The sequence below is a fragment of the Zalophus californianus genome, chromosome 13, assembly GCF_009762305.2.
Source record: "Zalophus californianus isolate mZalCal1 chromosome 13, mZalCal1.pri.v2, whole genome shotgun sequence".
Taxonomy (NCBI): Eukaryota; Metazoa; Chordata; class Mammalia; order Carnivora; family Otariidae; genus Zalophus; species Zalophus californianus.
Genome location: NC_045607.1, coordinates 3,507,574 through 3,532,839, shown reverse-complemented (window position 1 = coordinate 3,532,839; position 25,266 = coordinate 3,507,574). Strand labels below are relative to the sequence as shown.

Genomic DNA, 25,266 nt, shown 5'->3' with positions numbered 1-25,266 from the left:
CGATGTCGCCTACATATTACCCACAATTCTCTTTTCTTTCTTTCTCCTCCCGCAACCCAAGATGGTGAGTGATTTTGCGGGTCGTTGTGTCGGCGCTGGGTCTGGTTTCTATCCGCTGCCATCCTCTTCGGGCCGTGGCCGTGCGGGGATCCCTCCACCGCCCGGCGCTAGGGGAGCCCCGCGGAGCCTGGCAGGGAGGCATTAGGCCGGGTGTTATGCTGCAGGCTGCGTCCGGCAGTGCGGGGAGGAGGGTCCGGGCCGGGGGAGCGCAGCGCCGCAATGCGGGGCTCGGAACGCCGGGGCCGAGGGTCCGCCGCGCCGTGGGGGCTGCCGCAGGGGCCTCGGGCGAGGAGTTCAGCGCCAGCCGTATGTCGGGCTCTTAAAGAGCGCGCAGTTCCGGGACGGGGCCGGCTCCGGCTCGGCCCGTGCGCGGCGTCGCGGACGAACGTGGCCGCGTGGCTGCCGGGGCTCGGGGAGGGGTGTGGAGGGTGTCTGGTGCCTGAGCACCAGGACCACTGACGCAGACGCGGGCGGCCGCCGGGCTCGCCGCTGGGCCACCCGGACGTCGGCAGCCAGCCCGGGCCTCTCGCGGGGACGGGAGGACCCGGTCTAAGCGTGTTCCTTCTCGCGCAGCCGAAAGGCAAGAAGGCGAAGGGGAAGAAGGTGGCCCCGGCCCCTGCTGTCGTGAAGAAGCAGGAGGCCAAGAAGGTGGTCAATCCCCTGTTCGAGAAGAGGCCCAAGAATTTTGGCATCGGTGAGTAAGAGGGGGGACGCGAGAATTTGATGTTACTCCCAGAGAGGAGCGCTAGCTTACCGAGCAGAGGATCGTGTCCTGTGCTTGATAGAAGCTTCTCGTGCGTCTGGAGTTGGAGCTGCCCGGGTGGGAGTCCCATTTTCTGCTTCCTCCCTGGGCTTGAGATGTGGCTGCTGTTGGTGCGCGGGGTGTGTCACCTGAGCGCCACTGTGCTGCTGCTCAGATACTGGTACTCAGCCTGGCCCTTGAGAGCCATGCTTTCAGAGCAGAGGCCCTTGGGCCACTGTACTGATGGACAGCTTGGCTGCTCGCCGGATGAGGAGGGAGGTATTGGGGTCTCCCTGCGATCCCAGGTGTTTGTGTGCAGATGATGTAAAAGAATATTTGCTATCTGAGAGATGGTGATGACGCTTGAAACCACCAAGATCGCTGATGCACCTGCACCCTCCGAATGGCACCAAACACGGACTCCACGGGGGTTTGATCCTCACTTAACGGTGTTGCCTTTAACTTCTCAGGACAGGACATCCAGCCCAAAAGGGACCTCACCCGCTTTGTCAAATGGCCCCGCTATATCCGGCTGCAGCGGCAAAGGGCTATTCTCTATAAACGTCTGAAAGTGCCTCCTGCAATTAACCAGTTCACCCAGGCCTTGGACCGCCAGACAGGTGAGGTTCCATGGCACAAAACCATCCGAGAAGGGGTTTCTTGGGCCAGGACGATGTTACCGTCCTGACTGCGATGGTACTACGTCTGCAGTCTTTCTAGGGGCGGTGGGTGTTTTCAAGTAAATTGAATTATTAAAATTGAGAACATCATGTCTAATTTTCGGAACGTGAAGGTGGCCTTGGCCGAAGAGGTCATGTACGTGTTGGGGGATTTCTTGGACTACTTTCAGGGCAGTGAGCTAGCATTGCATCGGGTGGCACAGACCAGTGCTTAAAACATGCCTAAACTGGCAATGATTCTTGCAGCTACTCAACTGCTTAAGCTGGCCCACAAGTACAGACCAGAGACAAAGCAGGAGAAGAAGCAGAGGTTGTTGGCCCGGGCTGAGAAGAAAGCTGCAGGCAAAGGGGATGTCCCCACTAAGAGGCCACCTGTCCTTCGAGCTGGTGAGTGGGCCCCTCCTCACAGAGGGCGAGTAGTGGGACAGGCTGTTGGCAATGATGTGTGAATTTCTTCACCTGGAATCACTGTGAAGAGTAAAATCGAGCTTTTTAACCCTGAGTCACAGCTGGGCCCAGAGGAGAGCTGCTTTTGTTAACCGAGCAGCCCCTGTGGACTGCGCGCACAAACTGGTTGTGTGTTGTAGGGGTTAACACTGTCACCACCCTGGTGGAAAACAAGAAGGCTCAGCTGGTGGTGATTGCACATGATGTGGATCCCATTGAGGTACGTCTTCCTTGTTTTTAAGCATCGATTGTTAGGGCGCCTGGGTGGCTCAGTTGGTTAAGCGACTGCCTTCGGCTCAGGTCATGATCCTGGAGTCCCCGGATCGAGTCCCGCATCGGGCTCCCTGCTCGGCGGGGAGTCTGCTGCTCCCTCTGACCCTCCGCCCTCTCATGTGCTCGCTCGCTCTCATTCTGTCTCAAATAAAATCTTTAAAAAAAAAAAACAACTTTGATAGATTGGGTCTTGATGTCAGTGCTGGGACAGGTAAAGCTAGATGTTGAGTCTGGTGTGTTAGGCCAAAGTGGAGAGGTACCTTTTCATCGAGGACGGTACTGACAGGTGACCTGATTGAGAGCCACTGCGATGATGTGGATTTCTCACTGAATTAAACCTTGAAGTGCGAGTACATGAGCTTTTTAAGCCTGAGCAGTTGCTACTGAGTTAGCTTTTACATTCCCGCTTTTCGTCAAAATACACCCTAGAGCTAATGTTGTATTCCAGCTGGTGGTTTTCCTGCCTGCCCTGTGCCGTAAGATGGGGGTTCCCTACTGCATTATCAAGGGGAAGGCCAGGCTGGGCCGTCTGGTCCACAGGAAGACCTGCACCACTGTCGCCTTCACACAGGTCAACTCGTGAGTATGCAAGGTGGCCCCCAGCTCCCAGCAGTCAGTAGGGGTCAGCCACCCCCTCCCCCAGTTCTTCATTCCTCGGGATTTTCCCTGAAGACCAAACGACATACCTTAAAGGGATATGTTTATCCGAATCTTTGCCAATGATGGCTACGAATTTCTTCACTTGAATAAACTGTGTGGTCATACTGTGTCTGAGGCAAAGGGCTGTTTGGGGCTAACAGCCCATCCCCGCTTTCTGGAAAGGTAGCTGAGAAGCCAATGACCCCCATTTTCCCCCGGCCTTTTTAGGGAAGACAAAGGAGCCCTGGCAAAGCTGGTGGAGGCCATCAGGACCAACTACAATGACAGATACGATGAGGTAAGCAGCAGCCTGACATGACGCGGCCTTGGGCGTGCACACGACGCCGTCTTGGGCACACTAAGCTGGCTCCTGAGGGGTCAAGTAGAAGACCACTAGGGGCTGACCTGGTTTTGAGAGCCTTGAAGGAGGCCACACTGACCCCCCCACCCTCTGTCGTTGCAGATCCGCCGCCACTGGGGAGGCAACGTCTTGGGCCCAAAGTCTGTGGCTCGCATCGCCAAGCTGGAAAAGGCAAAGGCTAAAGAACTGGCCACCAAACTGGGCTGAGTGGACGCTGTTGAATTTTCTGTACATAAAAGTAATAAAACGTTGTGTTTCAGCCAGTGTCAATTGGCGTTTGGGTTGAATGTAATTGATCTGTCAGTTTGGGAGGGTGGCAAGTGTTTTCAAACCCAGGGTCTGTACTGGGCACAGGGCAGGAGGTGTGGGTTGACCTGTTCTGAACAAGCAGCCTCAACCACTCATTCGCACATCGTACTTGAACGTGCTGACAAAGCTTGGGTTTTACGATCCAGACCGTTAACTAGAACAGGTAGAGTGGCAGGCAGACGGCAACAGGTGTGTAAGATTTATTCATATCAGTAGTACCCGATCCCATATAAAAACAGCCTCCGGATTTATCGTGGTCCTTCCGCTCGTTAGCTAATCTCACACACCAGGACTCCGACGTAGGAATTTCTTAAACCACAGGTAGGCTGTAGCTGCACAGAGTCCATACCTAGGGTTGAAAAGATGAACGGTCAGCGTTTGGAAGGGTAAGACTTGGGAGCAGCTAGAGACCGGGACTTACCAGGTAACTATGTACTGCATGTGCTCATTCCTCAGAGTGACTCGGGTTTGCCCTCCAATGGGTCCCCCGGGGACTGTGCTCCCTGCAGAGACAGTGGGCTCAGTGTCTCCCTACAGCACTCTGGCCAGCTGTTTCCATGGAGCCTTCCAGAGCTCTTGCATGGCCAAAATTCAGTGAGGGCCCCCCCCTTTTTTTTTTTAACCCGTAACCGGCCCCATGTTGCCTCCTTCCCTTAGTATCTGGCAGACATCCCCACTCCTCCCACACACACTAAAATGTAAGCAGTAGCAAGTACCAAAAATGTCAGAGCTGAGAGGGAGGTAGAACCAGGTATTTACAAAAGCTACATGCTCTTCTGGGGTGGGCTGGTCAAAACGTACGGAAGTCTGCATCGATGAAGATGGGGTCTGCGCCTGTGAGCCTGGCCATGGCCTCCAGGTCCCGGTAATGCCAGTGGTTCCTTTCGGGATTGTTCTCCGGGACAAAGGGCTTCCTAGTTTCTGCCAGCCTCACCATCCCAACTAGGTCTACTTCTCCCTTGATCTAAAAGGAAAACAATATTGCTCTTCAGGGCCTAGTTTAGAATCTAGAGAGCCCTGCTCACAAGGGAGGATTCACACCCCTTACCTGGCCTTTCTGCCGTGTATCAGGATTCACCTTCTTCCTGGGGACAAACCCTCTATTTACCAGGATGGTGATTCTGGAGTAATAGGAGGATGCTCTTTCAGGTAGGGAAGGGTTTTGGAATACAGATTATCACTGTCGTCCTGGGAAGGGTTTAAAACGGGAAGGTAGCTGCAGGTGTGCCATGGGGAAGGTCCTTTCTCCTGCCCGGGTCTTGATTGGCAGGGCCATCAACTCCGAAGACAGATCTCCAGTGTCCCTGGCAACAGCCCCCATCTGCTTCCCTCTGTGTGCCTCACCCTCGGCCGGAGTTCAAATACCCACTTCCCCAGTTAACAGCAGCTGCCTTGTGTACCTGCCTCCGGTATCCTCTTGGGGTGGCGGGGAGACCCTCCCAGACCTATAGCTGGGAAGTTGCTCTAGCTGATCTTGCAATGCCCCATTGCGGGACAGGTCATTTCCTCTCCCCGTATTGCCCTTCCCATCTCCTGACTCCAGGCGTGGCCCAAGTAGTCCGCTCGGAATCCTTCCCTAACCCCACCCCCTCCAGGCAGAGTTGGGGGTGCCTTTCCTTTCTCTCGACTTCCTCTCACTAGCCCCTCCTCGTGCCACACCACAACCATTTAATGTGTTGGCCACGAGACAACTGCTCCAGAGTGGTTGATTTCATTCACCTCTGGGAAAGCTCCACACACAGGAATGATTCAGTAAGAAGTGAAATGACCTGGCTTAACAATGTCAGAAATACAAATTCCAAACTCTCAAGGAATTGAACCTTTCTGGGTGTCTTGGATTTGCCCAAGGTTGGTGCTTCGCTGCATGTTCTACTCACCCCAGGTCAGTGCAGTGGAAGGGGGTGATGACGTAGGCACCACTCTCCGGTGAGGAAGAGAGACGGCCAGCCTCTTGGGCCTCCCGGGCAGGGTCCACCATGGTCCGAGGCATCATGTACAGCTCCTTGGAGTGGTCGAAGTGCCCTCTGACCTTCACTGGCCTGTACTCCAGATTCTTCAGTTCCATTGGGCTACATGGGAGTGGGGACAAGTGAGGCTGCGGCCAAGCAAGGTTTGGCAGGAAGTTCAAACGCTTCCGGGGCTGCACATCGCAAATACGGCACGTGTTTGCTCCCCTGAATGGAAAGCTTTGTTGACCCTATCTGCCCCTCTAAGACAGTGCCTCAGAATGAGGGGTAGAGGCAGTAGAATCACTTAGGGCACTTTTTCAAGATAATGTTCTCATGTCAAGACATGACATGAAGATGCACTCTGCCCTCACCCGCCAGGTAAGAATTACTGCTACAGGGGCCCATAAGCACTGGGGGGGATCCCTCAGGTACAATGCCTCTGAAAAAAAGGTAAAACTCAGGATCAAAGGTATTCTTCTAGGCATGTCAGGCAGCTTCCCAAGGGTGATCAGGAAGCCAGTAAGACAGCTGATTTTGAGGGCTCCCCTCTGAGGGTCAGGACTACAAGCAGAAGCCAGGCCCCGCTGCTGACCTCAAGTGAGACCAGCCCCAGGTGGGCAGCCACACACTCACTCTGCTGGCAGGGGGATGGGCTCAGCCGCAACTCTAGACTCCAGCTCTGCTATCAGCTTCAGCTTCCACTTTCGACGCTGGACCTATGGAAACAGTGCAAACCCGAGCGGATGGCAACAAGGTCAAAAGCTCAGAGCCACCAGAGCTAGAAGCCTGTCTTTACCTGCCATGTCCCCAGGCCAAAGGCAGTCACAGGAATGAGAAGCAGGAACCACTGGAAGACGGAGTCGTGCTGTGCTTTTGTGGCAGGTGCCTCGGCTGCAGAACTGCCACACCGGCTTGGCCTCCAGGCCAAACCTAGGAGGTTTTACAACACAGGCATGGGGTCAGAAGCCCTCGACAAATAGAGGTGGAGCAGCCAATTCCTCAAGGAGACGCCACCTTTACTGCCGGAGAGTGAACAGACCACAGCCTGGGGCCAGCAGCCAACTAGTGGCACCTGTGTCCAGTCCGGCTCCTAAACCAGGGCTGGCTCATGGCACACTCGGTGGATGTTTACTGACTAAATAAACAAGACCCACGGCTTAGTCCTGGCTCTGCCACCAACCGCCACCCTGGGTAACCACCTCATGCCTTTTACACAAGAATGCGATGTATTCCACACCCGCGCAGAGACAGAACCGGGATAAACTCGGGGATATTGGCTCAAAGAGCTCTTCCAACAGCCTGTTCTTCACTGCTCATTGATTTAAAGACGGAACAAAGTACACAAAAATGTATTTTAGCTGTCGGAGTGTGAGTCTCATCAAATCAGAACATTACGGGCCTTGCAGACGGCAAAAAAGCAGGCCTGGAGCGGGCTCACAAAGCACCCTTCTTTCTCGCACAGCGTTCCCCTCTGCCGCACGTGCACGCGCCACCTGCAAGCCGTGGGTCCCAGACACCTGGCTTTCAATCTTGGGGTGGCCCCTCCTCAGCCCGGTCAGGTGCGGGGAACTGAGCAGTTCGGTGCCAAGCGGGGGGGGGCGGGAGCGCGGGCCGCTCTTCCCGGGCGCTCAGGGCACACGCGAGCGAGCCCTCACCTGGCCTTAGGGGGACCGCAAGGACGCTCCTCCTCACCGCGCGGGGCGGGGCCTTCGGAGACGGAGGCAACGGCTGAGCTCGGCCAAGCCGGGGCGCGGGCCCCCCAGCCCACCCGACATGTCCCCGCGCCGCGCTCACCGCCCCCGGCCCCGCGGCCCGCAGCCCCAACCACCGCACGACCGCCGCCATACCCCGCCGGCACTTCCGGGCCTGGAGGCATCTGCTTCCGGGGCGCCGCTGAGCCCCGCCCCCGGCCCACGCGGCGCTAGCGGCGCGGGCTTCCAGCTCCGCTAGCGGCCGGACCATGGACGAGCTGCCGGCCGACGTGTGCGCTTTCCTGCGCGAGCACCCGAGTCTGCGGCTGGAGCCCGGCGCCCACAAGGTCCGCGGGGCCGGCGGGGGAGGCGCGGGCACCGCTCGGTGGCCCCCGGGCCCCCTGACCCCCTCGCCCGCCCTCCGGCCCGCAGGTGAAATGCGTCCTCACCGGCCACGAGCTGCCCTGCCGTCTGCCCGAGCTCCAGCTCTACACCCGCGGCAAGAAATACCGGCGGCTGGTCCGCGCCTCCCCGGCCTTCGACTACGCGGAGTTCGAGCCGCATATCGTGCCCAGCACCAAGAACCCGTACGTGCGCGGGGGCCCCTGCAGGCAGGGTCGCGAGTGGGGACCGGGCCGAACCCCACCCTTTCCCGCCGGGTGCGCGCTCCTCGAGGCCCCGGAGCCCAACTTCGTGTGGGATAGGCGACTTGACATCCAGGTGGGAGGCTAGGCCCCTCCCTGGTGCCCGTTTGATATTTGCAGGGCTCAGGTTTGTCACCCGGGCTTGTCTGCCTCAGAGAGGAGCTGGAGGGCTTGCGCTTTGTCACCTAAGGTTCTGAATGGGGTCAGTTTCACGTATTTTAAGAGAACTTTGGTGTAGCTGAACGTGTATGCTCGGCAGCGCTTGAAGGGAAGAGGGCGAGGGGGGCTGCTCCCGTTCATCCAGCGCCTTGCCGGGCCTCGTTTCCCACGTGCATTTGCCTGTGCGGGAGCCGTGTGCGGAGGCTGGCCAGGCCTGTGTCCCAGGCAAATGTCGAGAGCTCACAGCCCGTCTGGATCAGTGTTTCTCCACCCCGCTGCAGTGTGGAATTGCTTGCTGCCCAGGCCACCTCGTCGACCTCTGCTGTCAGATGCATCTGTGGTGGAGGGCCCCCGACGTCGATCCCCGTGAATGTCCCTGCTGACTGAGGTTTCCCTGTCCCCTAGACACCAGCTGTTCTGCAGACTCACCCTGCGGCACATCAACAAGTCCCCAGGGCACGTGCTGAGGCACACCCAGGGCCGGCGGTACCAGAGAGCTCTGTGTGAATGTAAGTAGCCACGGGCGGACGCGGCCTGCCTCACTTCACAGGTATTTGGGGGCCTGCCTGCCCCTTCTCCAGGATGAGTGCCCATCAGAGGCACAAGTGGTGTTTCAGTCATCCTTGGGCAGCAGCTGGTGGTGCAGTGGGCTCCCAGGTCACCACAGGCTAGCGAGAGGGCTGCCAGGAGGCCCCGGGGAGGCTGAGTTTCTGGGCTGAGACTTTAGGGACATGGGGAGTAGAGGGAAGGATTCAAGCAAAGTCAGAGGCAGAGAAACACTTGGCTGCAGGAGCTCCTGAAAGACGGCCACTGTACCACCGTGCAAGGTGGGGGCAAGAACACAGAGGGCCTTGGAGGTCAGGACCACGTGAAGTGGAGAGGCATTGAGAGGACTGACGCAGGGCCTGGCACGTCACTTTTTGTGTCAGGGTCACTGTGGCTCTGAGGGGGGCGGGGCGGGAAGGAGTGGAAGAGGGGACGCTCGCTCAGTGGCTGTGCAGTCAGGTGAGGTGACCATGGCTGGGGTGACCAGGTGTTGGCAGGGAAGATGTGCACAGGGTAGGATCAGTAGGTGAGGGAGGGAGGGAGGGGAAGAAGTCAGCTGGGACCCCCGAATTCCTGGTTTAGGAGAGTGGCATCTGGATGACAGGCCTTGTGGGAAAATGAAATGTTCCTGTCAACGTGTGTCAGGATGGCCACTGACAACAGGGGCCAGCGCTCAGACGATGCACGCCACTGACACAGAGCTGGCATTTGCATCCACGGAGCCATGGGAGAAGGGACAGGGCCAGGCCTGAGCACGGAAGGAGCCCCAGGAGGGAGGGAAGCAGCCAGGTGGAGTGGTGTCGTGTCGGGGGCAGAGGTTTCGAGAATGGTAGACTCTTCTCAAATGTTCCTGAAGGGAAGGTAGGGGGAGGACCGGATGGGGCAGTAAGGGGGGCTGGGGGATGGAAACACAGGCAGGATGAGGAAGACGAGTCTGAAGGCTGTTTCCCCAAAAAACGAGGCCGTCTTCACCTAAGGGTACTAGTGAGGGTTGAGAAGTAGGGATCCCACGCAGGTGCAGAGCCTGAGGGCTGCTTGGTGTGGCGGCAAAGGGAGGACTGGGTTACTCCGTGAGCGAGAGTGTGTGGCTCACAGGACCAGTGGCCAGAAGGAGCCGGAGCCTGGCAGCCAGGGAGCCTGGCTGGGGATGTGGAGAGGGGACACTGGGTGCAGGGTCCAGTGGCAGGGAGGCCATGTGGGACCACGGAGTGGGTGGCAGAGATGATGCAAAGGCTAGGGCCTTGAAGGTGGGCAGAAGCAGGCAGTGACATCAGAGACCAGAGCCCAGTCCTTCTCCCTGCACCTGAGGGGGCTGCACTGGACAGGAGAGCCATGCCCACACAGGGCAGGTTTCAAAAGCCAGGCCTGTCGGTGCCACCTTGCTCCTCATCGGTGCTCAGTCTGCATCTGCCACGCTGAGTGCCTGGCCTCCCCAAGTCCTCCGTACACGGGAGTGTGGCTCCAGCGTGGAGGCCTCATCCCGGTGCCTCTGCTCTGGGCCAAGGGCCCGACTCCCACTGAGCCCCGCCAACCAGTGTGGGGGCTTCCTGGGGCCAGGCTAGGGCTGGGGGTTCAGTGCTCGAGGCCCAGCACACCCCTGCATCTTATCACTCCACGGCCGGCACCCCTGCTGGCCTCCTTCCTCTCCTGGTAGGAACTGACCAGTTTTTACCCAGCAGAGTAGGGTACAGGTCCTGGTGGAGCTTGGCTCTGCACCGGGGAACTGCGGGGCAGACCCAGAACCAGGCAGTGTGCTGGCCTGTCCCCCAGATGAGAAATGTCAGAAGCAGGGTGTGGAGTACGTGCCTGCCTGCCTCCTGCACAAGAGGAGGAGGAGAGAGGACCAGATGGATGGCGCCTGGCCGCCTCACCCGAGAGAGGCCTTCTGGGAACCCGTGTCTAGCGAGGACGATGGCACAGCCGCGCGTGACAGTGACGACAGTATGACAGACCTGTACCCACGTAAGCGGGACTCCCCCCCCACCCCCTTCCCGCAGGTGTGGGTCCTGGCTGCCTGCTCGGTTTTGAGTTTGCAGCAAGTGGGCTCCAGCCTCCGGCCCTCCGGCCCTCCCACCGCGTGTCCTCAGGTCCTGGGCCCTCGCTGGCCACTCCCCCCTCAGCCCTGCGCAGACCGTGAGCCTAACCTGAACCAGCCCATCCCTCCATTCCTTCCAGCCGAGCTGTTCACCAGAAAGGACCTGGGAGGGACTGAGCCTGGGGACAGCACCGATGACTTTTTGACAGAAGAGGAGGGCGAGAAGCCAAGGTGTGCCGCAGAGAAGGGCCCCGGGGCCGAGGAGGAGACTGAAGTGGCCCGGGTGCTGGTCCGCAAGCGCAGGAAGGTGAGGGGCAGCTTCCTCTGGTGGTAGTTTGCCGTTTCCTTTACAAAATGTTAGAAAGAATCTTGTTTTTGCAAATGAAATGCCAAGCTAACAGTAAATAGGAGCCAAGGCCGCTCTGCCCTGACGAGGGTGGGCTCCTTCCCAGTTCGAGGCTCCACGGACAGGTTCTGAGCGCTGCCGAGTGCAGCAGGGAGCCCGTGGGGGACTTGTTTCCAGACACGGCCCATTGCCATGAGGCAGTGACAAGGTCCTGTCGTCCTGGGTAGCTGAGCAGGGCCGGGGCTCGAGAAGGTCTAGGCCTCTTGTGAGGCTGGGGACGTGGGGAGCCGGCCTGTCTCGGCGGGCGGGCGGGCGGGGTGCCCCTCACAGGGCCCCTTCCTCTCAGACAGTGAAGGCTTACAAGCTGGAATCCTCTGTTCATGTTCCAGAAGCAGGTGAGCTCATCGAAGAAGTTCAAAAGTCATCATCGTAAAGCTAAGAGCTTCAGCTCTTTTAAACAGTCCAGTTAATAAACAGCTGTGGAGAGAGCACGTGTTGAAAGCTTTTCGAGAATCCTTCAGACACTTGACCCCCGTGGTCCTTTTCAAGCCATCTGCGGTGCGTCCTCTCGGCTGCTGGGGTGTCCCAGGGCCTTCTCCCTCCACTCCGCATTTGCTGCCCCCAAGGGGGTGGGGCTGGGGGTCGGTCCCACAGGTGTCGGGCACGGCTCCCCATCCCCAGGAAGCAGCAGAGACCCCAACGGAAGAGTTCTGGCTGGACGTGGCTTCTAAGTGCTCCTCAGCGAAGCCTAGTGGGTTTTTCAGGCTCGCTTGGCGTCCAAGGAGAGGCCTGGCCGGGCCCCACCCCAGCTGGACAATACCAGAGGATCACACTGCATACAACAAATGCCATTATTTATTTTGATGTTTCCAAAAATCAAAACGTTTTCAAACACAACTAAGATATAAAATACAGCATAAAATGAGATTTATACCTACTTCCCACATAAAGCAAAAAATTTTTCAGAAATCGTTTTGCCAAAGCCAATTGATAGATAGTATTTTTCTTTCCTCCCTGCAAAGGCATCTACCCCATCCCTGAGCAGTGGCCTGCTCAGGGCTGGGGGAGGCCGGAATAACTTCTGGCATGGAGGGTGACCTCTGACCACACCCTTCAGCCTCCTGGGGTCAACCTGTTTCTACAAACCAACAAAGGCCTTGTGAGCACAGGGCCGAGAAGGACCCGTACCCTGTCAAAAACTGTACAGAGGAACAGACTTGGCCGAGGGTCCTTTGAGAGGACTGCCGTGCTGTGCTGACAGGGAAGGGGGTGGACCGAGAGATGGCCCTACCAAGGCGGAAACATGGAGTCAGAAACCACCCTTTGTGTGGTGAGCATCCTAGTGCTAGGAAGTAGAAAAGCCCTCTGTCCGTAAGCCATTGTTTCATCTTCGAAAGGCCAGAGGGGTATACAAATGAGCCGTGGGCGAGGGTTTAGGAACATGTAGGATGAGCCTCCACAGGGGCTGGGGCACAGGCACGGGATGCTGCCCTCAGGTCTGGTGGGTCCAGGCTGCAGAGCCAGGTAAGGTTCTAAGAGCCCTGGGGGGCAAAAGCGGGGCAGGTTCCCCACCTCACACTGGCTCTGGTCTGGCTGGTAGATGTGGATCCTGGCTCGGGACTGGCCCCCAGCATCCCCAGGGGTGACCCTCAGGCCTGCACATCTAACTGATGAGCCAGGAGAAAAGACGAGCTTCAGGCAGTCCTCATTCGAGTTTGGTCAGCCTGCCCCCAAGAGGGTCTGGGGGAGGCCCGGGGGGAGGCACCAAGATGCCCCACTCTCCCCTTACGGTGTCCGCTACGGCCCAGCAAGCGGAGAAGAGCAACAGGCGCTCATACCCCCAAGAAGAGAAACGCAGTATAAGGCAATGTTAGAAACCTTTAAATACAGGATTAAGATCCAATCGGTAAGGCATCACAAATTGTAAAAAGTAATTTGGGCTGCATTCAGCATAGCAAATAGATAATCGGAGCAAGCGACAGCCTCGTGAGGATGGTAAGTCGCGGCTGCACAGCCTGGGAAGGATCCCTCCAGCCAAAGGAGAACCGGGCGGGGCACTCAGCCAGGTCGGAGCTGTGCCCAGGGCTTCAGCAGAGGCTCTGTAAAGGTCGGGGGTGAGGTAACTGGTCTGAGAGCCGGCTTTGTTGCTGCCCTGCCCCACGCAGCTGCCACTCGGCCCACGCCCCTCACATGAGAGCCAACCTGCAGATGTGTGGCCAGGCCAGGGTCGGAGCGTGGATCCCTGCAGAGGACTTGGGAGCGCCTCTGTCCCCACCTTGAGCCACTAAAGCTCCCGGGGGGTTTGCCCTCTCAAACCTTGGCCCCAGTCTGAGGCGGTTTTCTGATGAGTGACTTCCACCATGGACAGTGGCCGCAGCCACCCCTCCAGTGCAGCATCATTCTTTGGGTTTGGGTCTCTCTAAATGCCGTCACCAGCCCCGCCAGTATTACAGTGCGGGGCAGGGCTAACTCGGAGCCGTGGGTGCGGTTTAAAACCAGGACTTGGACAGTGTGTTTGATGTTGGGCTGGGCCATCCTGAATCCTTTCATTTTAGTTAAAAACGTAAACTGAAAAAATAAGAGGGAGACTGCTTTGAAGGATACACAAATGTATCTGCTCACAGTACAGCTTGAGGCCCCCACCCGTGAACCAGAAACAAAATAGGAAGTGAGGCCCCAGCCAAGCCAGCCACTCGCTGTGAGAAGCTGAGGCCTTGCCTTGGAGGGGGCGGGGGGGTAGATACTGCCGTCCAGCCGGCCAGCTCCGAGGGTCAGATTACTAGGTTGTGGGTCTAGAGCAAATTTAGCCATCAATTTTCAGGTGTCTGCAAATAAACTCTCAAAACATCTGTGCCTTTACCAGGAGGGGAGGGAAGAGGGTACATAAATGCTGGCAGTTTTGTCAAATCCGCCCCGAACCAGTCCTCGATGGCCACGGGTCTCAGCCAGGCAGGGAAGGGGTCTGTTACCACTCTTTCTTCTTCTCATCCATGGAGACACCCCCGGGACCCAAGGCCACCACCAGGAGCAAGCCTCCGATCACCGACATGGTCTGGAAGAAGTCGTACTTCAGGAAGTCGTGCATGGGCTTATAGACAGGAATGGTCCAGAAGGCGTTGAAATACACGTTGATGGCAAACAGCCAGACGACAAGAGTCAAAGCAGCCAGCTTGGTTTTAAAACCAATGGCCACTAAAATCATCAGAGCTGTGCCCACGATGTTCTGGAGAATCTGCATAGGTCGGAAGGTGAGAAATACCAAAATAAAAAAAAGGGGGGGGTGAGGAAGAAAAGACATACCCTGTTTTATAAATGGGCAAGTTCCAAGTGCCTTTGTCACTGTGGTAAGTGTCAGGGTGACATCAGAGGGGCATGCATTCAAGTGAGCAGTACCAACGGGGGGGGGGGGGGGGGGAGCGGGGGGCAGCACATACAAGAACGCTCCAAAGCACGAGCAGTCAGGGCGAGGGTAAAGGAAAGCCTCCTGTGAACAGGCTGTGATTTACCAGGACACACTTGGGTCTGAGCCTGTGGGCCTGCAAGCCATCAAGATACTCCCCAGTACTTCTTAGAACCAGGCTCCCCACTCCCGGGAACCTCTCCCAGCCAGGGCACCCAGCCGGTTCTAAAGACGTGCGCTGTAAGCTCCTGAGAACAGGACCGAACCTGCAGCTCTGCAGCCAACACCCGGCATGCACACAGTATGTGACAGAGGTGTGAGCAGTGGGCAAGGGAAGAAGTAGTCTGTAAAGAGCCTGGGTCGGCAGCTGGGGAGTCAGCATGCCAGGCAGCGGGTCCCCCAGTGAGGTCAGGGAGATTCTCGACTTCATTTGTACACTCTGGGCCCACAAGAGCTTGTAGGTTTTTATTCCTTTTAATAGGATCAAAGGTTTGCTTCCTTTGAACCAACTCGTTCCCACATCATTCCAACAGCCCCTCGACTGGCTTAGTACACAACCAGGGAAGGGGGTGGGGAGCAGCACCCCTTCCACAGATAGGAGACCTGACCCATTTAAGCAAACAGGAACACTCACCGAGAAGAAGCTGGCGTCAAAGTGAAGGAGGGTCATGAACATCAAGACCAGCAAAACCCTGCCTCCGAGCTGCATGTACTGTTTGGGAGAGCTCTCGCGCATGGTGGGAACGCCTGCGAACATGCTCTTCCCTTCGGAACGGGACTCCGCTAGGAGCAGCAACAAGCCTCCTCCCAGGGCCAGATTCCTGGGAACAGACACACCGGGTGAGTCACTAAGGCTCACCGGGCATGACACGTGCCCATCAGACCAGGTCGGGAGATCTCGGTGGGAGCACAGGAAAGGCCCTTAGGTCCCTCTCTCCAAACCACGCCAGACCAGCTGGGTGACCGCCTTACATCTGCAAAGGCCTTCCACGGCTGAGGACAGATGCGTCTGTTCTGCCGAGCAGTGACCGGAGCCTGAGCACACCCGGGCCACCCCAGCCCTGGCTCTACAGCCGACCAGCGCTGCGAGCAAAGCGCGGTCATTCTGTCCCTCCTTCCCTCCCTCGGGGACACAAAACTGGGAGAGACGGCTTCATACGCCCCTGCGCTCAGGGTCAGGGGGGAGCTTCTGCCAACACCCCCTACAGACTCAAGCACACTTGGACCCGAAGAAGTTCACTCCCACTGCTAGCTCCTGAGTCGAGAGACATGGAAAGGAAGCTCACCATGTGGAGCACACGTACCTCATCAAAAACTTCAAGTCCCATAGGATGCTGTAAGCAATCGTCTGGAGGGAACAGAGAACAGACAGAAACTGGAGTCTCAGCATTTTCAAACCCATTCAGACTTCTATAGAATTAACTGCAGTAAGCAATTTCTCCAATGTAAGTGTGAGTGTAAGATACACAAACGGTTTAGGACCCCAGGACGGCTCCAAATTCAACAATCTGGCTCAGCATTTCTCAGGGCGTGCTCACCAGCCCGGGCCTGCTTAACAAGCACCTGCTCACCGGAGTTGTGCCCAAGGTGGGCTGGAGCATGGCAGCTGAGGGCACCAATCCAGTTCATGTGCTATGTGTTACACAGCTCACGCGGCTAGCTGGGCATTATTTACAAGGTAAAAAGATAATGTCTCGGCTGTAGCCAACCTTGTGATTTGTCCTCCTGTCAAAGGAAACTCAGGAAGGTGGCAAAAAGGTGGATACTCAGAGCTTGGCACCTTCTCGGGGCACCATCCTCTCCCACTCCCCTGAGCTTGCTTTGAGGAAAATCCAGTGATTACTCAGAAAAGAAAAGGAGGTCCAGGCAGAGGGCTCAAGCGGGGAGTGAAACTGAATCCCCAGAAATGCCTTTTTGCAGAAGCTCTGCTCCAACCACAGCAAGGAAGAGAGAGACCCGGACGGCACGTTCTGTGTACCTGTAGTGCTATGATCCCAAAGAGCCCAAAGCAGGCATACTGCACGAAGTTCCTGCTCAACACCAGGATGCAGCCAGCTGGAAAGGAGAAGGGCAAGAGTCAGGGGGCTGTGGGCGAGTCCCGGGCGAAGAGACGCCACCGGGTCCCTGGCCACCTCACCTGAGACCTGTGCACCGGCAGCCCCACTACCCACCCCAAGGAAAAAGCAACTTTCAGGAGAATTGGTGAGAGGCACAGACCACACACAGGTCAACTGGACCTTACTTATCAGAAACACCGTTCTAGAAAGTGTATCCCTTGCTCCAGAGAATGGGCCCTTTTCCAGAGTGGGTGGTCCATCAGCAACTCTGCTGTGGAGAGCTTAGGGACAGGCTGAAAAACGCAGGCCCCTTTCCTGCCCCACAAGGTACAAGGGAGGGGGGCTGCCACCAGAAGGCCGTGGTCGGGAGCAGAAGCCCTGAGGCCCATGTGAGCTCTATTCTTCCAGCCTAGCGCTCACCCTTTCCCGACAGCTTGGGTTCTGACAGCTCTGGCTCCTATCCGGCCCACCCGGATCCCCCGCCTGTCCCACTCCAGGTGCTTGAAACCGGAACCATGTCATCTGTGTGTAGCAAGCAGAGCACCCACCCAGAGACCCACTGCTGGGGAAGGAGGGGAGGGAGAGGCCAGCCGTCCCAGGAGACCCCCAGAGACACGCTCTGCCCTGCCCGCCCCCTGCGCCCGCGCTTCGGGGCCACTCACTCAGCTGCCCGAGCAGGTTGAGGAGCACGAAGGCGGAGGCCAGTGCGTAGCCGCAACCCCACGTGGTGTCGATGTAGTCGCGCTGCTCGCCCCACTGGAACCACATGCGGACGCCGTCCTCCAGGAACGTGCTGATCAGGCAGAGGCGCGCCACGTGGGGCAGGTACTGCTTCGTGACTCGGAGGAACTGCGGGCCACAGAAACCCAGCTGAGGCGGCTGCGGGACGGACGCTGGACGCCGGGGGGTGGCGCAGCGACCCTCAGCACCTCTCCCTGCACTGCCCTGCCGGTCTGCAGGTGCCACCGGCCTGTCTGGCTCAGACCCCCGGGGCGATGGCCACAGCGCCCTTCTGGGATCCCCTGTCCTCTCAGCACCCTTGTGTAGACGGCAATGACACACAGCATGCATGCTCAGGCGAGGGCCTTGGTGAGTTAGGATCACTGTGTGACAAGGCCCCGTGAGCTCCAGGGGGGGCAGCCTCCCCACCTGCGCCCCCCGACGTCTGCGCTGAGTCATTCTCTATCGTGGGCTCTCTATTGTGGGCTGGCCTGCACCGAAGGGTGGTGAGCGGCATCCCTGGCCTCTGCCCACCAGATGCTGTTAGCAGCCCCCCTCCAATTGTGACAACCAAAAATGCCTCCAGACAGTGCCACGTGTCCCTTGGTGGAGGGACAAAATTGCCCCCACTCCTTTGAGAACCTCTCCTTCTACAAACGGGCAAACAACCCCACAGGGGAGAGAGGCTCGCTCAGCACTGCACCGACCCCACACTGCCGGGCTGAGGCTCGACCTGGCCTCCTGGTCACACACGGCTGGGCCCTGGCCTCCCAGCATCCCCGACAAAGCTCAGACCGCCTCTAGACCAAAGAGAGCCACGCACACTCTTGACACGGCAGGCCGCTTCGGTGACAGCCAGGGTCCCAGGTCTAGAAGAGGGCCTCTCAGTTGAGCCAACGGTAAGCTCACGTGTCTACACTTGGCCAGAACCTGCGGAGCAGTCCCGCGTACATTTCCCGGCCCCTCCCGGCGCCCGCACTGGACAGAGGGCGGGCCACTGTGTGCCAGCACTGGGAGTGCGCACGTGGGACTGGTGCGGCTCACGTCCCCAGCCCTTCAAGTCTCTGACAAAGACACACTCACAAACGGATGGACAACTGTGTCAAGAGCAGCAAAATTCACGTTCGGGAAATCACTGGCAAACATCAAGCAGAGAGAAAACACATGTAGAACTTCCTCCTGCCCCGCCACGAGGTGGGCCATTAAACAACAGCATGGGTAGGAAACAAACATGCAAGCTGGATCGGGGCACCAATGTCCCCTGGGTCCCGGTAGCCACTTTCTCTTTCCAACCTCGAAACGAAGTGCAAAGGGAAACCCTACGACACACGGTAACAGCCACTCTTGGGAGGCTGGGACCCACCCAGTGACGCGTCAGGCGGCAGAGTCTAAAGGGCATCTGTGAGTCTGGCCCCCACAAAGGGACGGTCAAATGAACGTCACAGCCCCTCTTAGAGCGGATGAAACCTTATTGGCACCAACGAAGGTGTATCTAGTATCTAAGAGCGTCTCTTAATTGTTGGCGTTTTGAAAAGCTGCTTTCAAGTTCTAGAAACAGCTGATGCTCTCAGCCGCGGGTAATGAGCCTCTGGCTGTTTCGATCAACCCCAGTTGGCCAACTTTGCTTCTGTCCGCAGACAATCCCCCCCCCCCCCCCCCCCCGGCCACAGCAGACAGGTCATGGGGGGAGATTACAGGCAGCTGTCCTTTCTCTTCAGATCTACTGAGCTTGATTGAGCCCCAAGGTGGCGCTTCTGCACACGTTTGCTCAGCCCTTGACCGCAGAGGTCACCTGAGAGACAGACAGATGCCTAGACACTGAACCAGGTGCATCTGTGAAGACGAGGCTCAGTGTGAGCACCGCCAACCCGTGCCCTGTGGCCGTGGACAAGCCGAATCACTTCCAGAGGCCGGGGAACGGTTCTGCTATCCTTCTACAAAGTGAGGACAGCTGGATTAGTGGTTGCTAAGACTCTTTCCAATTTGAATAAGCAGAGGAGAAAAAAGAAGGAGAAAGAACCTTCTTTAAAAAGAGAGGCCTCGAATGCCCCTGTGAACACTGGAGTCTACGTAGAGCACACATAAGACATACGTACACTTGGTGTCCACACACCCCAGCATCAGACCAGGAGGGACAGGGACAGCGGACGCCACCAACCCTGCCACTTCTGCCTCAAGGCCCCCAAATGTTTTCATAAGGCCCAGCAACAATCAATGGTAGAATCGCTCCCAGTCCAGTCCGTAGACACACAGACTGCGGCCACTGTGGGACTCCGGAGGAGGCTGAGCCCAAAAGGCAGGCAGGCCGACATCGGCGGGGTGCTGAGCTGCCCCGAACTGGAGCTGAAAGGCGCTCCTGTGCTCCCCAGTGAGGAGCAAACAAGCCCGGACCCTTGGGCCTCACTCGGAGCCCCCTCCAAGTACCCCCATTTAACACACGCACTGCTCCGCAGCACAGCCCAAGAGACACAGGTAGTGTTTAAAAGCCTCCATGAGGAGTCTGTACTCCTAATTTGAGTGTCTGGGTCAACAGGATTAAAGAGCAATGGGGAGACTCCTCCCTTCCCCATGAGACATGCTGAGGAGACAGCTCTGGGCTTAGGGGAAAAAAATGCCAAAATTCAGGTTATCTGTGCTGTGAACTAAGCATATATCTCATTTTCAAAGTCAGATGCGGTCTAGGCTTAGGGCTGACTATATTTTGTAAGTCAGGTTGCTCCAGAGCCCCTTTTTTTTTTTTTAAAGGTTTTATTTATTTGACAAAGAGAGCACATGCACAAGCAGGGGGAGAAGCAGGCTCCCTGCTGAGCAGAGATTTCCTGACGTGGGGCTTGATCCCAGGACTCTGGGATCATGACCTGAGCCAAAGGCAGATGCCTAACCAACTGAGCCACCCAGGAGCCCCTAAACATAGGTTTTTTTCTTCCATGTTCAGTCCAAACAGGTGCTTATTAGAGGCTGGCTGGTTTAAAAGAGGCTCTAGAGGGGTGCCTGAGTGGCTCAGTCGGTTAAACGTCTGCCTTCAGTTCAGGTCATGGGTCCTGGGATCAAGTCCCGCATCGGGATCCCTGCTCAGCCGGGAGCCTGCTTCTCCCTCTCCCTCTCCCCCTGCCTGCCGCTCCCCCCTGCTTGTGCGCACTCTCTCTCTAACAAATAAAAATCTTAAAAAAAAAAAAAGGTTTAAAAAAGAAATAAACACGAGGCCAGACCCAGTTTTACAGATTCCCTGAACGCGTGTCGGTCACAACGGTTCAGACTTGGCCACTGAATCCACATCATGCATCTGTGGACAGCATCCCCTTGCCAGAGCAGGGAAGAGCCCCTGAGTCAGGCATCCGGCAGCACCCAAGAGCCCAGAGCGGTCCCCTGTCCAGTGCACACGCAGCACCGGCTTCCAGCTCGCCAACAGGCCCTGCAGGCCGGTGCTGCCCGCTGCGGACGCCAAGACCCACCACTGCCGAGCACGGGAGAGAATCATGGCAGCAGAGTGGGAGGTGGACACCGAGCAGGGACAGACTGCAGGACAGGACGGCCAGTCTCTGTGGGGCTGGCTTTTCACAGGCATCTCCGAGAACCTTGCAGTCAAGCGTGATACGGCTCATAAGCAGTGACAGCATCTGAGGGACTCAGGCAATACAGAAAGCTGAGATTTCCGAGGGGTTACTATTCTGGAAGGGATTTCAGAAACATACCCCGCCAGCGCCTTAACTCTGAGAACACAGTGATCACATCCCACCGCCACCTGCAGCCCCGTGCAACACAGAGAACCCGACTTTCTCCGAGTATTCGGGATGGAAAGGACTGGAGGGAAACAGTGTGCAATTCTTGGTGGAGAACTTTGAGGAAGTGGAAAAGGGCGAGTCAGACCTGATCGCCAGAACAGGGCTGCCGCCAGGGACTGGGACTGCCCTTCTCAAGGGCCACCTCAAGCCTACACATCCCAGATAATTAGAACTTGTGGTTGGGTGACTTCGCTCCCATCAGGCTGAGTCAGGGCTGAGGCAAGAGTTCAGTGACTCACGTGTGCATCCACCATGGCCCCAGAGCTCCCCAGCAAGTCTCCCAGAGTACTACTCTGTGGGTCCATACTGCCCCTCCAGGTACAGGAACAAGTCAGCAGGCCTGCAGATGGCCTGCCTTTCTGTACCAAAACCCCACGCGACTAAGAGCCTAACCGTAGGTGAACGGTGACAGGTCACATGGAAGAGAACAGAGCTGTGCTTCACTTTCCAGGAGAAGCCTCGCTAACCACAGTCCCTCCACATCTCCACCCCGCTCCCCAGAAGAGACAGGGTGGCTTTTCTTAACCTCCTAAGACGGCAAGCAGGGAAGAATGAGCTCTCCCTGCCTTCTCCCCTTGCTCCTGATAGCACAAGGCAGGAAGCCCTGGGAGGGAAGGGGGCACAGAGCAGAGGAACGAGGAAAGGATGCTCAGAACCCACCGTTCCCAGAGCCCTACTCCCACCCAGCGGCCATCCACGCAGTGAACCCAGAGCCCTAACACCCGTGCCCTACGTGCGCCCCGGCACTGTTCTGTCGGGGCCATCCTACCTACCCACCGCTTGACCAGAGGCCACAGGGAACTCCTGGGGGTCAGAGCTCCCAGGACTGGCTCTCTCATGCCAAAGACAGGTAAAAACCAAAGGCCCCACTGGACAGCAAGGCCCCATTCAGCTTATCTGTCACCTTGGTGATGAGCTGTCAGGCCAAACCCATTAGGTGCTAATACTCCTGTTTACTGGTGCAGATGTGCTCAGGGGTTACATTCTGCTGAATAGCAGCGAGCACCAGCTGCAGGACACAGATGTCATTTTGGATTGCTGAGTTCATTGGTCTCTGGCTCCTTCCAACCTGGTCTCAGATGGCTTCCGGATGCCTAGCGTCTGCAGAGGGCATGCTCAGCATTTTCTCTAGCGCCTGGCTTCCTGGGAGCAGGACACTATCCCTGGCTGCCCGGGGCAAGGAGCCTGATGCCAGGGATGCAGCTCTGCAGGAGCCTGCCAGCCAGAACTACCCAGACAGTTGACCCTGTGCTCTCACCTCTGCAGGCCTGAAGGAAAGGGTGCGGGACAGCCAAGAGGTGAGGAGCCCAGCCTTCGGTACTCAGAACTTCAGCCCACCGTGTGCCGTGCAAGACCACCCTCCCCGCGGCTGAAGATGGAGGCACCCTGGCCAGCCCCACACGCTCCGGTAACACAGCCCTAAGTATGGAGGACCTGGCCCAGAGTGAGTGTCTTGGGACTCTTGTCTTAACTCCTGGAGGAAACAAAGGCCTTTTTAGGTTCCCTCTCAGCAACCCAGACTTCCTGGCCAAATCCTGTCATTTGATTTTTGCTTTTCTGAAGACAAGGTTAGAAAAAAACGGGTATGTCACGTTACCTGATCAGTGCCTTTGACATTTCCCCATTCCTTTCAAATGAAATCATTTTCAGTCTAAAAGCCTAGACTCTCAGCACCTTTATCATCGGCAGCTTTGTTTTAATATTATGTGGATAAATGTTAAAAACAAAAACGCCATGGTAGCTTGGCCAGATTTTGTCCACGGGAAGCTATCACTTTGGATCTGCATTCTGATCTGCCCACATCCTCCTGTGTCGAGCCTGACTGTGGCAGAAGCAGCTCCCGACTCTGGTTTTGAAGTGCACGAGGGCCACTGCCCTCCTGAGTCCCCCACAAGGGGGCATGGAGGTGTCTTTGGACATCTGCTGCCACCAGCCAGGTGGGCCGTGGTGCTGATGAGCCAAAAGCGGGAGCCCGCGCTGCCTGACAGACACAGCGCTGGGCCGCCCTGGGTGCTGGGTTTGACGCAGCATGCCCCTTTACAAGGCCAGTCCTTTTCCCTCTTTTTGTGCCTGAAGAACACCAGGCCTCAGAAGCTTGTCCTATGTGGCACCAGCCTCAAAGCGAGGCTGGAGTCTGGGTTTGCCCCCAGGGCCAGGCCCCAGGCCAGTCCAGAAGCCCCAGCAGGCCCTGCCTTCCTTCCCAGCAGTAATTTGGTGCAGGCAGACCCTGTGTCCCCCTCAAGGGCCTTTCCGGTTCCAAGATTCTGCTTCTTTCGTTTCAAACAAAATGCATGGAGAAAAAGAAGAGAAGATTACATAAAGAGATTTTGAACTTTTTTTTTTTCTGTAGGAAAGTTTATCATTTGATCGTTGGCAGCAGCTGGGTTAGAGACATTTTAGCTAGATTTGGTTATGAAATGCACTTGCAAAATCAGGGTTCTCCAGACTGAAGAGTGAGTATACAGAGCTCCCACAGTCCCCTTGGCTGAAAGGCGCCATCTTCTTAGGGAGCTGCTACTTGGGGAAATGAAATTGGGTCACTAAAACCATGTCAATGAAAACTGACAGGGAAGGAAGACCTACTTGGTTGAGAGCTCTTGGTATGAATTGTTTTTGTGAAGGATACAATTTTTAAACTGTGTCTGTAAACATGGAATTGTGACCTTAGGAAAAACTATTTCTTCAAGTTGATATACTTTTTCTCCCCCAAATTGGTTTTAAAATACCAGCTCACAGGAAAGTGATGGAAGGAGAAGCCAAGTAGCAAACCACACTAGGAAGATTCAGCCCTCGAGGGGAACAGTGGAAAATCTTGCTCACCCGTACCTGATCGGAAAACACTCATTTATCTTTTTTTTTTTTTAAATCACACAAACGAATACATGCCTTCCAATAAACCTAAGCTTCAGAGTTTGATTACTCAATACTACTTCCATAAAAATTAAAAATTTAACCTCGCTGCTGTTAACTCTGGCAAGACCACAAGCACAGTAAGTGAACTAAGGAATGAAATGGCAATTGGGCCTGACCTGGGTCAGGGATTGGTCAGCCTTGCAGGGATAAGGCTGCTAACCCACAAACATAATAGAATACTTTTACAAGTAAAAGGGACACTAAACACTCAAAAGCTTAATCAAAAGAGGGTGGAAGCACTGTCCTTTCCTCCTCCTAGGGTCTGATTCTGTCCACCCGGTGTGTGTCAGCTGCCCTGCTTCAGCCTCCCTGTTGCTCAGAATGCCACCTGTACGCTCTGGAAGGGGGAAAAAAAAAAAAAACCCAAGAAGAGAGGCTTCCCCTTCCTCCCAGGTTTGTGTACAGATAGATACCCATTCAATTCAGTCCCAGGGCAGAGTCCAAACAGGGAGGGAAAATGCTGGGAGGGTCAGAGGGACCCCATGAGTCCAACACATCTGGGAAAGAGCAAAGAAAAAAGTGCTGAGGCGCTCTGTGGCTAGGGCACATACCAGGGCGCCCCCTCTCCCCTGGGAGGACCCCCAGGCCTCCAGGCTGACCAAGCCCGGTTCAGGCTCAGAGCTCCCCACCCCGCCCCCTAAGAGTGCCAGTGAAAGGGGAAGCGTGCAGGGGCCACCCCGACAGTTCAAAAGGGAGAGGGCGCTCCCCGGTCGCCAGACTTGGCCCAAACCAGCGGCGCCCCCCAGGACCCCGGGCTCCTTTCTCAGGAGGGGGCGAGGCAGCCCCTCAACACCCCTCTCCTTCTGGGAGCGCCCAGGCAGGTTCGGGGGGCTCGGCCCACCCGCCTGGGTGCCGAAGCACGGGCCCGAGAACACACCCAGAGCCCTGGTGGGGCGGCGGCGCAAGGGCAGGCCGGGCCTGGAGGCCGGTCTGGGGGAGTCCCGGGCCGGGGAGCGCCACGAGCCCAGGAGGGAATGCCTTGGTTGGGGGAGGGGGCGCGATCCTCTGGCGGGGTCGGGGAGAGGAGCTAAGTGGGGACACGGCCCAGACCTCGGGGCAGCCTTCCGGGGTCGGGGGCCGGCTCTGGGGGCGGCCAAGGGCTCGGGGCCCGGGGGGGGGGGCGCGGGAGGGGGGCTCCGGGCGGGGGCCGGGGGCGGGAGGCCCGGCGGGGCCGCAGGCCGCACCTGGTCGGCGAAGTCCTCGGCCGTGCCCATCAGGTCGTTCTGGCCCATGGCGGCGGCGGGAGGCTCGGCTCGCTCAGCTCGCTCGCTCGCTCGGCGCTCGGCCCTTCGGCGCCCGCGCCCGCTGCGGCCTCCACAGGAAGTGCCCGGCGGCCGGCCTCACTCCCCGTCAGCGGCTCCAGCGGCTGCCACGTAGGCCAAGCCTTAAAGGGGCCGCGCCGCCGGGCCCGCCCCGGCCGCGCCTTAAAGGGGCAGCGCGCCGCCCGCAGCCGCCCCGCCCGCCGCGCTCGAGGCTCCGCCCGCCGCGCTCCGGCCCCGCCCGCCGCCCGCCG

At 57.4% G+C, this 25,266-nt stretch overlaps 4 protein-coding genes and 3 non-coding genes across 10 annotated transcripts; 5 read left to right on the top strand and 2 right to left on the bottom strand.

The window, feature by feature from the left end:
• The first annotated feature begins 1 nt into the window (after position 1).
• RPL7A (ribosomal protein L7a) lies at positions 2–3,472 on the top strand. The gene is made up of 8 exons (XM_027615809.1): positions 2–64; positions 634–754; positions 1,273–1,422; positions 1,729–1,869; positions 2,070–2,149; positions 2,651–2,781; positions 3,070–3,139; positions 3,305–3,472. The coding sequence occupies exons 1-8, from the start codon at positions 62–64 to the stop codon at positions 3,407–3,409; spliced, it is 801 nt and encodes a 266-aa protein (XP_027471610.1). The 5' UTR covers positions 2–61; the 3' UTR covers positions 3,410–3,472.
• On the top strand, positions 1,117–1,191 carry LOC113935193. Its single transcript, XR_003523945.1, has one exon. It is a non-coding gene; the product is annotated as a small nucleolar RNA SNORD24 (small nucleolar RNA).
• On the top strand, positions 1,916–1,989 carry LOC113935190. Its single transcript, XR_003523942.1, has one exon. It is a non-coding gene; the product is annotated as a small nucleolar RNA SNORD36 (small nucleolar RNA).
• Positions 2,508–2,580, top strand: LOC113935191. Its single transcript, XR_003523943.1, has one exon. It is a non-coding gene; the product is annotated as a small nucleolar RNA SNORD36 (small nucleolar RNA).
• A 217-nt stretch (positions 3,473–3,689) lies between the features above and the next one.
• LOC113934555 (surfeit locus protein 1) lies at positions 3,690–7,323 on the bottom strand. 3 transcript variants are annotated; one of them, XM_027615805.1, is made up of 8 exons: positions 7,116–7,323; positions 6,257–6,390; positions 6,094–6,176; positions 5,389–5,580; positions 4,560–4,632; positions 4,313–4,475; positions 3,933–4,014; positions 3,690–3,860 (listed from the first exon to the last, which is right to left on the bottom strand). In XM_027615805.1, exons 1-8 carry the CDS (start codon positions 7,303–7,305, stop codon positions 3,791–3,793), a joined length of 987 nt encoding a protein of 328 aa, XP_027471606.1. In that variant the 5' UTR covers positions 7,306–7,323; the 3' UTR covers positions 3,690–3,790. The 3 variants fall into 3 exon arrangements, with proteins under 3 accessions (XP_027471606.1, XP_027471608.1, XP_027471609.1); XM_027615807.1 differs by having other exon boundaries at positions 4,560–4,596; XM_027615808.1 differs by lacking the exon at positions 3,933–4,014.
• Positions 7,324–7,366: 43 nt separating this feature from the next.
• Positions 7,367–11,370, top strand: SURF2 (surfeit 2). Its single transcript, XM_027615622.1, has 6 exons — positions 7,367–7,498; positions 7,584–7,738; positions 8,360–8,463; positions 10,271–10,462; positions 10,676–10,842; positions 11,271–11,370. Exons 1-6 carry the CDS (start codon positions 7,421–7,423, stop codon positions 11,349–11,351), a joined length of 777 nt encoding a protein of 258 aa, XP_027471423.1. The 5' UTR covers positions 7,367–7,420; the 3' UTR covers positions 11,352–11,370.
• A 348-nt stretch (positions 11,371–11,718) lies between these two features.
• Positions 11,719–25,130, bottom strand: SURF4 (surfeit 4). 2 transcript variants are annotated; one of them, XM_027615620.2, is made up of 6 exons: positions 24,938–25,130; positions 17,001–17,187; positions 16,260–16,336; positions 15,586–15,629; positions 14,916–15,102; positions 11,719–14,113 (listed from the first exon to the last, which is right to left on the bottom strand). In XM_027615620.2, exons 1-6 carry the CDS (start codon positions 24,983–24,985, stop codon positions 13,847–13,849), a joined length of 810 nt encoding a protein of 269 aa, XP_027471421.1. In that variant the 5' UTR covers positions 24,986–25,130; the 3' UTR covers positions 11,719–13,846. The 2 variants fall into 2 exon arrangements, with proteins under 2 accessions (XP_027471421.1, XP_027471420.1); XM_027615619.2 differs by lacking the exon at positions 24,938–25,130 and having other exon boundaries at positions 17,001–17,532.
• Positions 25,131–25,266: the final 136 nt, after the last annotated feature.